The 13,615-nt window shown below is 40.2% G+C and overlaps 1 protein-coding gene across 4 annotated transcripts in view; it reads left to right on the top strand.

Annotated features, from left to right (window-relative positions):
* The window catches only part of SMAD9 (SMAD family member 9), a 74,919-nt gene extending 67,631 nt beyond the window's left edge, over positions 1-7,288 (top strand). For all 4 annotated transcript variants that reach the window (XM_045978142.1, XM_045978144.1, XM_045978143.1 and 1 more), the window contains one exon: positions 3,964-7,288. In XM_045978142.1, the coding sequence (XP_045834098.1) occupies positions 3,964-4,107 (144 nt within the window). In that variant the 3' untranslated portion in view covers positions 4,108-7,288. The remainder of the gene's footprint in view (positions 1-3,963) is intronic.
* Positions 7,289-13,615: the final 6,327 nt, after the last annotated feature.

The following is a 13,615-nucleotide window of genomic DNA, read 5'->3' as shown; positions in this document are numbered from 1 at the left end:
ATAACTGAGGAAGTTAGTGGGAAGGAAAACCCACTGGATTTGTACACTGAAGACTTTGACTGTTTCATCTCTTGCAAAGCAGTTGCCAATAATTCTGATATTTCAAAATCTTAGCTTGTTTATCAGACTCTCTGGGTCCATGTGACAGTTTTCACATTGTCACATATCCACCCAGGAAATCAGTATAGATTGTTCCAGGTTTTTTTCACAGTAAAATTTATTAATCTTTTAAGATTACCATGAAAAGGAGTTGTCCTGTTTTTCTATACTTTTATTTTTATTGTATTTATAATTTTAGTAATTATTTTAAAAATAACATTCAAGAATATAGTTTCCAATTTAAAAAATGACTTTTTGAAACCCTTTCTTTCATGATGACAAAGGAAATTTACTGCTAAGCTTTAAAAACATTTTTATATTGTAAAGCTATTAGCAAATACCTGGAGATCTTTCTAAATGTTCTGATGCTTTGGAACCAGCAGAGGGCATTAAATTGCCATTGATGAACAATCATTTGATTCCTAGTTATTTTCTCCAGGTCCGTGTTTTTAAAGTTAGGATGAAATGCCAGTACATCAGAGGTAATTATTTCACTGTCACGTAAGCTCGTATAGACATCCGATTGTCCTAAGATCAGCTAGATCTATTTCATAAAGCTATACAGTTCACAGAAAACAGTTACTAATGTTGCAACAGACAATCAGTTTAAAGAAATTTAAAATTTCTCATGGGGGAAAAATGGGTAAGTATGTGAGTGATAGATGTTAACTAAACGTATTGTGGTCATCTTGCAATGTATGTATATCCAATCATTGCGTGTACACCTAAAACTGACACAGTATATATCAATTGCATCTCAACAAAACTGGGACCGGAGGGGGAAAACAGTATAAATAAAAATAATGTAAAATATCTCATTAGTAATTTTATATCAATTATGTGTTGATAGGATAATATTTTAGATAGATTGAGTTGAATAAAACACATTATTGAAATTTAAAAAAAAAAGAAATTATAGGACTAAACACTGGTGGCTTCCACCGAGAGGGGATGGACTAGATCATCTATAAGGCATCTTTTAGCTTTGATTTTTACTGATTCTAGGACTCAGTCAGTCAATAAGATATTATTGAGCACCTACCATGGGCCACACCAGGTGCCATTCCGGGAATTGAGATATATCAGTGATTACTCAAGATCACTGCTCTCATGGAATCAATATTCCAGAAGGCAGAGACAGGCAGTAAACAACAGCTATAATAAAGAACGTGAATGGAAAGAGAAACAGAGCAGAGTTGGGGAATTGGAGTGCTGGGGTGGGGGTCGGTTGGCAAGTTTTATAAAGATAGACAGGGTGGACCTCCGTGAGGACTTAAAGGAGACGGGGGAGTCTAGTCGTAAGGGTATCTGGAGGGGAAGCAGTAGACAGAGGAAAGGCCAAACATACAGCAAGAGCTTACCCTGACATTTGTAGGAGTGAGGAGGCCAGGGTGCCTGGAGCATGAGTCAGGGATTTGGGGGTGGGGCTGAAGATGAGATCCAACGCAAGGACTTCAGCTTTAACTTTTAAAAAGATGGAGAGCCTCTGAAGGGATTTGAGCCTAGGATTTCATGATATGACTTACTTAAATATTTAAGTTTTGTTTTTTTTGTTTTTTTTGTTTTTTTTTTGACGGAGAGATCACAAGTAGGCAGAGAGGCAGGCAGAGACGGGGAGGGGCTGGGGGTGGAGAAGGCTCCCTGCTGAGCAGAGAGCCCGATTTGGGGCTTGATCCCAGGACCCTGGGATCATGACCTGAGCCAAAGGCAGAGGCTTAACCCACTGAGCCACCCAGGAGCCCCTGACTTAAATATTTAAAAGATCACTGTAGCTGCTACGTGATTTGCACGTATCATGCCGACAAGGATGGAAGTACAGCTAAGGCTATTGCAGTATTCAGATGAGAGATGACGGTTTTGCCCACCAGGGGGAGCAATCTCATAGAAGGTGTAAGAAGGGGAAGGATTCTGAGTTGTGCAGGTGATTCCATGGGGGAAGGCGAAAGGAGGAGTTAAAGAGATAAAGTTTCCCCCACCCGGGAGGGAGAAGATGCAGGTGGATCAGGCGTAGATAGAAGGCAAAACCTTCAGTTTTACTGAGAATACCTCTGTGATGTCTGACACGCATCAAAGCAGAGATGTGAAGGAGACAGAGGTACCCGTTTGGATTTAGGGAGAGAGGGCTGGGCTGGAAATGTCAGTTTAGGAATTGTCAGTGTTTGCACAATATTTATCCATGAGCCTGGCTGGAACTGCCAAGAGTTTGAGTTAAACAGAGAAGATCAGAGCTTCTAGGACAGAGTCCTAGGGAGAGGAATTGGTACAGCCAGTATGGACAATTTGTTTGAGGGTTTTTGCTAGAAAGGAGGTCAAAGATATAGAGCAGTAAGTGGTGGGAGTGGTAGAGCCAGCAGAAGTGTTTTGAAGATGGGAGATATTTTAGCATGTTCCTATGTAGATGGGAATGATCCAGCAGAAAACAAAATCTTGTAGGGAAGAATGGGGAGATTTGCGGGAATGATGTCCTTGGGAAGGCATTTGAGTCTTATGCACAACTGGATGAACTGGCTTATTTGGAAGCACGGATAATTATCTGTGCTGAGAAATAGAAAGGGTGAGTGTGTTGGCACAGGTGCTGTGGAAACTCTTCTGATTGCTTTACATCTTATTAAAATAAGATGAAAATTAAGAGGAAGGCAAGCCGTAAGTGATGCTGAACTCTTAAGAAACAAACTGAGGGTTGGCAGAGGGGACATGGGTAGGGGGATGGGTAACTGGATGATGGACATGAAGGAGGGCACTTGATGGAATGAGCACTGGGTGTTGTGTGCAACTGATGAATCTCTGAATCCTCCTGCTGAACCTAATAATACAGTGTATGTTAACTAAATTGAATTTAAATAAAGAATTTTTAAAAAGAAGATTATCATTCACAAACAGACTGGGGAGTAGGTGTTAGAGTTTTTAGGGAAAAGGAGCAGGAGTGAGCAGACATTTGGGGTGTGGGGAGGAGTGGGAGAGCACAGTGACTCGGGGACAGTCATTCAATGGCAGGTGGCGTCAAGGGGGCACTTGAGGCTTGTGCTCACGAGTGTAAAGTGTGGTCAGGCAGCATGGTTGTGTTGAAATCCAATTTTTTAAGAACTACAGATAGTCATGTGCTATGGTGAGTGCTGTGAAGTGTGTAAACCTGGCGAATCACAGACCTGTACCCTTGGGGATAAAAATACATTATATGTTTATAAAAAAATAAATAAATAAAAAAAAATTTTTTAAAAAGAACTACAGATAGTCACTGTTCCCAATAACACTGATGTGTGATGTCTCTTCATTATTAAAATAACTTGTCACTGATGTATAACGTACAGAGAATAAAGATAGGCAAATTTATTTTTTATTTGTTTTTACTGTCTCTTCTGTGAATGGTAGTAAATGGGAAATTGCCAAAAGTGATCCTAAAAGAGAGAGGAGAAACAAGCTTTGTAAACCAACCCTGAATAATCAAGAACACCCTCACTGCTGTCTTTACACCTTTGAGATCCAGTCACTGGTCTGTAGTGAGCATCTATTCTGTGCAAAACACTGTCTTCAGCAGGAAGGGGTTGAACATAAAGTCAGACCCCTTCCCTTGTGGAAGAGAGAATGATTTGCCAGTGTTTCCGGTGTGCCTAGAGACCAAACCACTCCAAGTCTGTGTGTTGAGCTGTGAGCCCAGAGGGAATCCTTTGATTTGGACTCCTCTTCGGGTGTCTGGTTGGTGCACAAATTGTCCTGTGCTTACAGGAAGGTGGAGGGCACGCTCTCCCCGGGTCTCAGGAGCTGCTGGGGCGGGTGGGCTCTGTGCGCACTGATGCCTGTCTCTCACCTCTAGAGGCTGACCGAAAGTCTGCCACCATCACTCTGGGCTCTGTTCTTGCTTTCCAGGGCTGGGGAGCTGAGTATCATCGCCAGGATGTCACGAGTACCCCCTGCTGGATTGAGATTCATCTTCATGGACCACTGCAGTGGTTGGACAAAGTTCTGACTCAGATGGGCTCTCCACATAACCCGATTTCTTCAGTGTCTTAACAGCCAGTCATGTCTTAATCCACAGTGCTATACAGTAAATGCTATTGCAGGCAGTGGCTTAGATACCATTTCAGATTTGCAACTAACTGAAGTTTCTAAGTACATAGTGTAAATACATATAATATATACTCTTCATTTTTTTTTTTTTTTTTTTATCACCAGTTAATTTGCGCTAGAATTTCTAGTTAACCTGATGCCGGCACAACGTGATTAGGAAAGCAGGTTTTTCATGCCAATGCTATAATAAGAAGCAGCTGCTTTTGTGGGAGGAAACAAAGGAAAAGCAACCGTGTCGATAGAATTTGAAAAATGTTGGCAGAAAAAAAGGCAGTGTTAGTCAGCCATGTCATTATAAGGTATGTTGTGTGGCCTATCAGAAAAATATCGAAACTGTATCTTACAAATCGGGGTACGAGCAGCACCAGAGAAAGTAACACTTTCAGACAAAAGAAAGCAATCAAACCCATAGCATTTAAACAATCTCACTTTTAGTGCTATTGGCAAGAAGGGGGAAAGAAAAACACCAAGCTTGTAAAATTAGTTATGTAAGATAAGTCACGTAAATTATTTTATTTCCCAAGTTGAAATACCTATAGCTGAACTATGGTGCTGATATTAAGGGTACATTTGAAACAAACTTAAACTGTGACTGGAGAAGAGACTGTGAAGCTGGGAGTCATGTTGCCTCATGATCCACCACTATTAAGAAGAAAATAATGAGTCTAATACATGGGAATATTCATATGAAAATGGCATGAAATGAGCTATATTCCCAAATTGAAAAGTAAGACCAGAACTTAGTCCAAGAATCACCCAGGAAGACTCTTGCTTTCCACATTGGAAATTGGGCCCCTGTTTTCCTGGTTATTCCACTCAAGCAGTCTGGCAGACATCTTGAGTTTGCCCAGTGAGCTAGAGGACTGTGTGTGTAAATTCTAGGTGGGGAAGAAGCAGTAAAGGAGGAGGGTTGGACGAAAGCATTGGATGTTTTCTCACACCTTCTCACATTCCCATTAGAAGACTTCGTGGCGAGGGCACTCTTTTTGCCTCATTTCCCCTACATGCTGGCACATACTGTTTACAGATGACTAACATGGTGGTGAAGCCTTTGAGAGAACCTGGACACATTGCTGGAGTCACATTGATGGGTTATGTAACTTGGTGTCTTGATCTACTGGTCACAGCTATTAGCCTCTTACAAAGCTGAAGCCTCATACCTGGAAATAACTTCCCCAATAGAATAATAATTTCACAACCCCTGTAATTTCTGGGGAACAGTGGTACTGAAGAAAGGGACATTTAAAAAATATATATATGGTATTAAAAACCTGTTCTTATTTACTCTCAGATGGTAAAGAGAGGAGAGGAAAATTCCCCACATTTCTAGGTACTTTCATATAAAATATATACATATATATATATAATTCCCACCCACTAAACACTGCATTGCTTCAAAAAATATTTCACACCCTCTTAAAAATGTATAATTTAAGAAGGTAATTATGCTTGTAACAGACGGTACTTCAGTAATCCAAGAGGTTTCTTCATTTACGCATTCTGTCAACTCTTTTTAGCTTTAGCGCACACAATAGTTGCTTCTCGTTAAATCGTATTCAAGGTAGAAATGATCCTGTGAAAAAGATATGCGAGTGAGCTCCGACTGTCGCCTCTTGTAAGAACTAGTGTTATCTAATAGGAACTTTCATATATGCAATAGAAAATAGTACGTTCTACGTTAAAACTAGGTGGTCCATTTAGTGTTTAGAAAACCCCGTAGTTCCTTGGTTCAACAACTATGTATTGTGCCCCTGTATGGGCCGGGTACAGTGTTGGGTAACTGTGGAAACAGATGCAAACCAGAAGCAGCCCCAGGCTCTGGAGCTGAGAGTCTGTTAGTAAACCTGTGTAGACATCTTCATGTTTCAGAACTTTAAAAACACAACAAAACCTATGATCTTTCCTTTGCTCAGAAAGATATAACTCATTTCTTGATTATTTCTGTTTTGAAACTTAGTTCCCTTCTCTTCTGAGCAATCAGGTAAGAGATGAAGTCTTCCTTGGAGAAGTGCTACTTTTCTTCCATGCCCCAAGGTTGTTTGTTTTCTCCCCTGACTTCCCTGTTTTCCAGGTTTTTCCCTTTTCCTCTTTTCTTGGAAAAGGCATTAATTCGGTGAGTCTTCCTCACATGAGTATAACTCTGTGAGAACATAAGGACACATGATTTTTCTCAAGAGAGCTAACATAGCTTTCTTGATCTCTTCACAAATGCTCAAACTCATCCTTTGGTAGCGATAACCTTATAGCTTTGCAGAATTAATCATAACTGGTGGCTTATAAATCACATTAAGAAAGTTAAGTAACCTGGTTGGCCATGCAGGTTTGGTAAAACCAGGACAAAATATTACAGGAAGCCTGTGCTCATCCTTTGAAAAACAAATGATTAAAGTGGTACATTTGCATCATCGCTGGTCCTGTCTCTCCAAAAGTCCATATTCGGATAGGAATGAAATTCAGAAAAGTTAACCTTTCGGTCACTGTAACTAGTCACCTTCTCATCAGCCTTTGAACGTTTTTGCTGTCAGGAATTGTCCAAAGTTGTAATGTAGCATTTTCTTTCAGACTTCAACGTTTGCTCATGTAGCATTCATTCCTTGAGATGGACAGTCCCCCCAAAAATGTAATAGCATTCTTTTAGAGGATAACTAGCGAAGTGGACATGCTAAACCATTTAAAGGCACCAACAACGCCACACATTTTTAAGGTTGCCATGGACAAGGGTCGTGCAGTAGAGAACAATGTTTTGGCCTGCTCTGGAGACCCAGAACATTTACTGTGTTGTTCAAGCCTGTTTTCTATTCTTTTCCTGTTTAAAAATTGAGATATGAGACGTTTGTTTTAGTTAGATAATATTTTACTATCTGCCAGTGTTTTGGAACTGTAAAGATGTCACTTTCCAACAGTTACCTTTTTTATTTTATTTTATTTTATTTTACATTCAGTGTAAATCAGGAAAAGTTGAACAACAAAATAGCACTAGCACTTAGAATCCCTTTTTCATTTTCTTCTAAGGGACTAAATGCAACAACAGAAACATTGTATAAACATCACCTGCTAGACTTTAAGCACTTGTTTAATTTTGAATGTGTCCTGAGTACTTGGATATATGTATTCAACAACTAAAGCAAACTAGAGCGTGTGTTCCAAATTTGTCTTCCGCTGTTAGGATTTTGGCAGTTGACCCGTACGGCAAGACAGGAGGATCCTGACATATGTTCAAATTAATGTAACACAAACCAACAAGAAACTATTTCTATTTAAGTAATGCTTTTGTCAATCATATCTAGGCTTCAATTATCCTTCAAATGCACACTTATACTGTTATGTGATTGTTTATAATAAACAATACTGTACCTATATGGTTCCGGCTCATTTTTCCCTACAAACATCATAGAAAGGTCACTGCATATGGATTTAGGGTGATCTTAAACCATCTTATTTTGAAAATGAGATGCTTTTAAAATCCAATATGCTATAGAGAAATTAAGTAATGATTTTGAATTAAACATCTTGGTGTCCCCAGCATTAAGTATAGAATCTTGGAGATACTTTGTGGTAATTTTAGAGAGGATATAATAGAAGCTTCTTTTCTGGATAGTGGTAAATATTAAGTGATATTGTGATATAAAGGAAAGAACAATTTTATTATTGTAAACATCTGTTCGTTGTACATATATATTACGTATCAGGAAAGGTGCTAAAGATGACTGATGAGGAAAAAATAAAATAAAATGCAGGAGAAAATTCTCAATTCCCTCCATTTTCTTCTAGTCTTAAAATGGAGGGGAAAACCTATGTCAATATTTCAAGAAAGCTTAGCCTTCTCATTAAACTTGATCAAAGTTTTCCTTTTTTTATCATTTTAAGAAATGCACCCTTTATTCAAAGAGGTATTTGTGGACTTCAAAACTGTAAATGAATGAAAGGCTATTGTGGTTCAGATGTAGGCAGGGATTATGAGACCTCCCATTTCAGCTGTGAATTTATGGAGAACCATGATTACATCTTGTCTGCTTTTGCATCTTCATGGTTCCTGACCCTGTTCTTGCCTCTAATATTTGGTATTGGCATTTCAAACACTAACTATACAGGTTGTTTTTTATATAACATGGCATAGACATACAAGACAGTCTTTAAACATTGACCTATCTTTGAGAAGGGATATTTTCATCCTAGAAACCTGTGCCTATTCTTTTATCAGATGGTTCTTACACGTCATCCACTGTAGATGCAACGACAGATAACACAGTTTCTGCCTTTAAGGAATTTACAAGTTTGTGGAGGAAGGTGAACGAGCATGCCAGCAAAGGTCAGCGCACGGTTGGTTGTGGCAGCTTGCTGGGGCAACAAACAGCGACATCTCCATCAGGCCCTGGGTGGGTACCTGGTAAGGCTTCTGGGCCAATCCAGCTTTCTTCCTCCCCATCATTTCCCTTAGCAAGTCACCCAAGACCTTCCTAAGCCAGGTTGGATGCCTGCTCTCTGTGCTGCTATCATATCTGTGCTCATCCATGGTCAGTTATTAATTTTTGCACCACACTGTTTACTTGTCCAACTGTCTACCAGACTGGGAGCTCTTGAAGGGCAAAGATTGTATCTATTCATGTTCATCATTTTCCAGCTATTGTTTAGAAAGGCATTTGGGATTCACATTGTAAAAGCAGAAATATTTGTTTCCAGTTCCTCTTTTTTTTTTTTTTTTTTTTTTTTAAGATTTTATTTATTTATTTGACAGCGAGAGAGAGAGAGATCACAAGTAGGCAGAGAGAGAGAGAGAGGGAAGCAGGCTCCCTGCCGAGCAGAGAGCCCGATGCGGGACTCGATCCCAGGACCCTGAGATCATGACCTAAGCCGAAGGCAGCGGCTTAACCCACTGAGCCACCCAGGCGCCCCTCCAGTTCCTCTTTTTAAAAATAGGCAATTATTTCATTTCTCCTCTTTTTAAAAAATATTTTATTTATTTATTTATTTGAGAGACAGAGCACAAGCTAGAAAGAGCGAACATGAGCAGGGGGGACAGGGTAGAGGGAGAACCAGACTTCCCGCTGAGCAGGGAGCCCAACGTCATTGGACTCCATCCCAGAACCCTGGGATCATGACCTAAGCTGAAGGCAGATGCTTAACTAAGCCACCGAGGCTCCCCTCATTTCTCTTTGAAATAAAATAATTGCAAGCCTCCAATTGCATGTCCAGTGACCTTGCTCTACTGGTGGGGTAAGAGAAGAATGCATATGATTTGGTTTGGAAATAGTTACTCAGCTGCCTGCAGTAGCAAAGAAAGGTAGCTTTGACATTTAAATGGTTATCATTGTTTTTAGCCCAAGCATTTATTTTCAAAAGGTGAATTTCAGTAAAGATTAGAAAGAAGCATAAGGAATTCTGATGGGGCAACCAGGAGTTGCAACTGCTCAGTTCCATCCTTGCCTTCGAAAGCAGCTGTAAACAGTATGCACACAGTGAGTGTGGCCGGGCTCCTGTAAATTTAAAATGTGAATTTCAGTATTTTTCACATGTCCGAAAACATGTTCCTTTTGATTTTCATCAACCATTTAAAAATGTAAAAACTTTTCTTAGCCTGCGGCAGAATGGAAACAGGCTGTGGGTCAGTTTCGGCCTGGGGCACGGTGTCCACTTTGCCAAGTCTTGCTTGGATGACTGAGAGGCCACCCTGCGTGTTCCAGTCACAGCCGTGCTCCCCTCTGAATGCAGCCTCATGAGATACCCCCAGCCCTATCACCAGAACCCCTCAGCTGAACTCTGCCAACCCATAGCATTGAACATGACAACAGAAAAGTGGTTATTTTAAGCCATCGTGCTTTGAGGTGGTGTGTGGGATAACTGAAACAGTGGTCCTCACCATTTTTCTTATGTTGGGAATATTGATGAGACCTTGTCTTTGATTCAAAAGGTGAGAGTAATTGCTTCTCACCAAGTTCGGGCATGCCTGTCTGAAAGCACCTCCCATGTATTCCTGTGTGGTTGCTACTCTGGTTTTGATGAGTATTCAGGCTCAAGGTGATTTGCCAGTTCATTAGCTACATAGGAGATCTCTGTTCAAAACACTGTGTCTCTCTCCTAGACTACGTGGGAAGGCTTGCTATTTTGGTTGCTAGAAATAGATCAGTTCCTGCTTCCAATTATTAATAGCAGAGGTGAGCTATTTCATTTCACAGCGAGGGTACAGTGTAGACAGAAAAGTAGCACTGGTTTCTGAGGACAGTGCTGGTCCTGTGCTGCTGTGTTGGCACAGTCACTGTGGTGATCCCAGCATCTGACCTTCACCTTGCATCTAGTGGAGTTCAAGCCCAGGTGCTTGTTGGTCAGAAAGCACCCAGCCTTCCTCTCCAAAGTGAGCATGTGAGAGTTGCTCCATATGCCTCAGTTTTAAGTTCTCGTAGTGGTTTAGAATAGGCAATGCCCATCCTGGCCAGGGGCTGTAGTCATTTTCCAACTGCAGACAAAGCCAGAAGTGTTCAAGAAATGAGATACTGGGTGGACTTTATGCCCTATCTACAGGCAGCAGATGTCTGGGACTAGTGAGTAAAGGACTGTTTCGCCTATTGAATGATAAATAGAAGAGACACAGGAAACCCGGTAACATTGTTTCAGTGTAAGGAAGAGAAAAGAGTACTTGGACATGAGAGGAATGCTTGGTTTTTCTCAGGCACATTCCTGGAATGTGCACTCACTAACACAAAAGGCAAGGTGTTCATGCCATGAAGTCTATTTTATTTAAAAATTTATATATATTTATTTAGAGAGTGAGTGCAAGCAGGGGGAGGAGCAGAGGGAGAGGGAGAAGGAGAGGGAAGACTCAAGCCAACTCCATGCTGAGTACAGAGCTGGGCACCCGGCTCCATCTCACAGCCCTGAGATCATGGCCTGAGTAGAAACCAAGAGTAGGTTGCTTAGACTGAGCCACACAGGCCCCCTGCCAAAGTCTCTTCTAGAAAAAAAAGATCAGCTTTGTAAATGTAATAGGAGCCTAGAAAAAAGGATCTCTGAGTACTACCCTGCTAAAAGCAAACCTGAGTTTTCATAGTAGCAGACAACTTTTGATGATCTCAGAAAAATACTGATAGTTCTCTAAGACTCAAGATTCCTTCACTCTCTGTAGGAAATAATGCTGTCCCAGTTACAATTCCCTCATAGATGTGGGCACCTGGGTGGCTCAGTGGGTTAAAGCCTCTGCCTTCGGCTCAGGTCATGATCCCAGGGTCCTGGGATCAAGCCTCACATGGGGCTCTCTGTTCAGCAGGGAGCCTGCTTCCTCCTCTCTCTCTGCCTGCCTCTCTGCCTACTTGTGATCTCTGTCTGTCAAATAAATAAGTAAAATCTTAAAAAAAAAAAATTCCCTCATAGATGAGTCTGTTCAACATGATAAGGAAATTCAGGTATGTATGTGTATTTTTATATACTTATAATAAGTAGTAATATATTTTTGTGCAAATGCTTAATATTAATGTAATACTATTAATATATCCTGTTTGTTATTAGATCTTCAAAGGCAACTGGTATAAAATCTTGTTAGTGCTGACTGTGGTTCCAATTTGAGGACAGTAAATGATACAAGGTACAATTATAAGAGAGGAAAACAAAATCTCACTAGTTATAACTTCTGGTTGCTTTTCACATCTTAAGAAAGGCTGCATCATTAGGGTAAAGCTATGAAGGTGGAAGATTTGTTTCTTTTGCTGCAGTATACAATAACAAAAACCATTTGCCTCTAATGCTTTTGAATGTTACAAATGATTATTTGGAGGGCAAGTAATAAATGTTGGGCTGATAGAGGAAAGTAGTCTGTGTCCTGAGTAGGAGATGAGATCAACTTATCTAATTATGAAACAGTTCAAATATCTTCACTAAAATAGTTTTAAAAGAAATTTGTTAACTTTAAACACAATAAAAGCGTTTTAATCAGAACTTTTTCTATAATGGGGCAGTTCAGCCCATTTTAAAATTAATTGTTACCTTTTTAAAAAAATAAATTGTTGTCTGAACACAAGTAAATGTTATGTGCCATTCAACAGCACCTGTGGTCATGATTATAATATTTATTTTCATAGCTAAAGAAAATGAGAGGCTGAAGGAGTCACAGTTATAAAAAAAAAAAAAAAGAATACTAAATTTTCCATGTCAGTTAGTTACACAAAAGAAATTAGGACCATTTGGCAATACCTGCACTAATTGTGTTTTCTAATTCTAGACAAACAGCACATTATAAATCAACAATCATTTGAAAGATCCCAAATTGGATTTTTTAAACCAACACTGGAAACCTGAAAGCCACAAAAGAAATGTCATATATGTTGAAATCTATGAAAACTAAAACCTTGTATGGCAAAAATACCACAAAAGAAGTAGATAGGCAAATTTTAGATTTGGGGAAATATGAACAAAAATGACAGAGTTGGGGCACCTGCATGGGTGGCTCAGTTGGTTAAGTTTCTGCCTTTGGCTCAGGTCATGATCCCAGGGTCCTGGGATCGAGCCCCACATTAGGCTTCCTGCTTAGAAGGGAGACTGCTTCTCCCTCTGCTCCTCTCTGCCTCCCACTCATGTTTTCTCTCTCTTTCTCTCAGATAAATAAAATCTTTTGAAAAAAAAAGACAGGCTTAATTTTTATAATGTGCACCAGACTTTTGCACACTGAGTCGAAAAAGGGAGCCTAAATATACGACTAGGCGATTCACAGAAGAGCAAATCTAAATAACAAGCATATATGAAGAGGTACTCAAATTTTCCACTATTCAGAGAAATGCTAATAAATGTAACAAATAGCAGTACATATCTATCAAGGAAGAGTTAAAAAAAGAACAGTAATTCCTGTTGGCAAAGATAGGAGGAAAAGAAGTTCTCCCTTGCTGCTAGGAGACATTTGCAATGATAGAGAATTTTGGGGAGAAAGAAATGTAATATCTGAAGAAAGCACATATCTATATATTTCCCTCCACCCAGCAATCCCAATTATGAAAATCTATTCCAAGGCCATTGAGCCGCCAGTGCACACCAGTACATAAGGACACACTACAGGGAGGCGGCATTGTTCATAGTAGCAGAAAACTGGCACCAAGTGAGTGGCGTCAACAGTGGAATGATTGAATGTGATGGCACATTCCTACCATGAGATGCTCGGCAGGAATGAATTAGCGCCACGGAAGTGATCTGGGGGGACTTGTAAGTACTAAAGCTTAAAAAAGTAATATGCTGACATGTATAATATGGTCACATTTTTATGTAACTGAAAGTTGCTATATGTGTACAAATGTGTGTTTAAGATTTACAAAACAGGGACGCCTGGGTGGCTCAGTGGGTTAAGCTGCTGCCTTCGGCTCGGGTCATGATCCCAGGGTCCTGGGATCGAGTCCCGCATGGTCTCCTTGCTCGGCAGGGAGCCTGCTTCTCTCTCCACCTCTGCCTGCCTGTGTGCTCTCTCTCTCTCTCTCCTCCT

The sequence above is a fragment of the Meles meles genome, chromosome 14, assembly GCF_922984935.1.
Source record: "Meles meles chromosome 14, mMelMel3.1 paternal haplotype, whole genome shotgun sequence".
Lineage (NCBI taxonomy): Eukaryota > Metazoa > Chordata > Mammalia > Carnivora > Mustelidae > Meles > Meles meles.
Note: the sequence above shows the minus strand (reverse complement) of the source record. Positions and strands in the feature narration are given on the sequence as shown.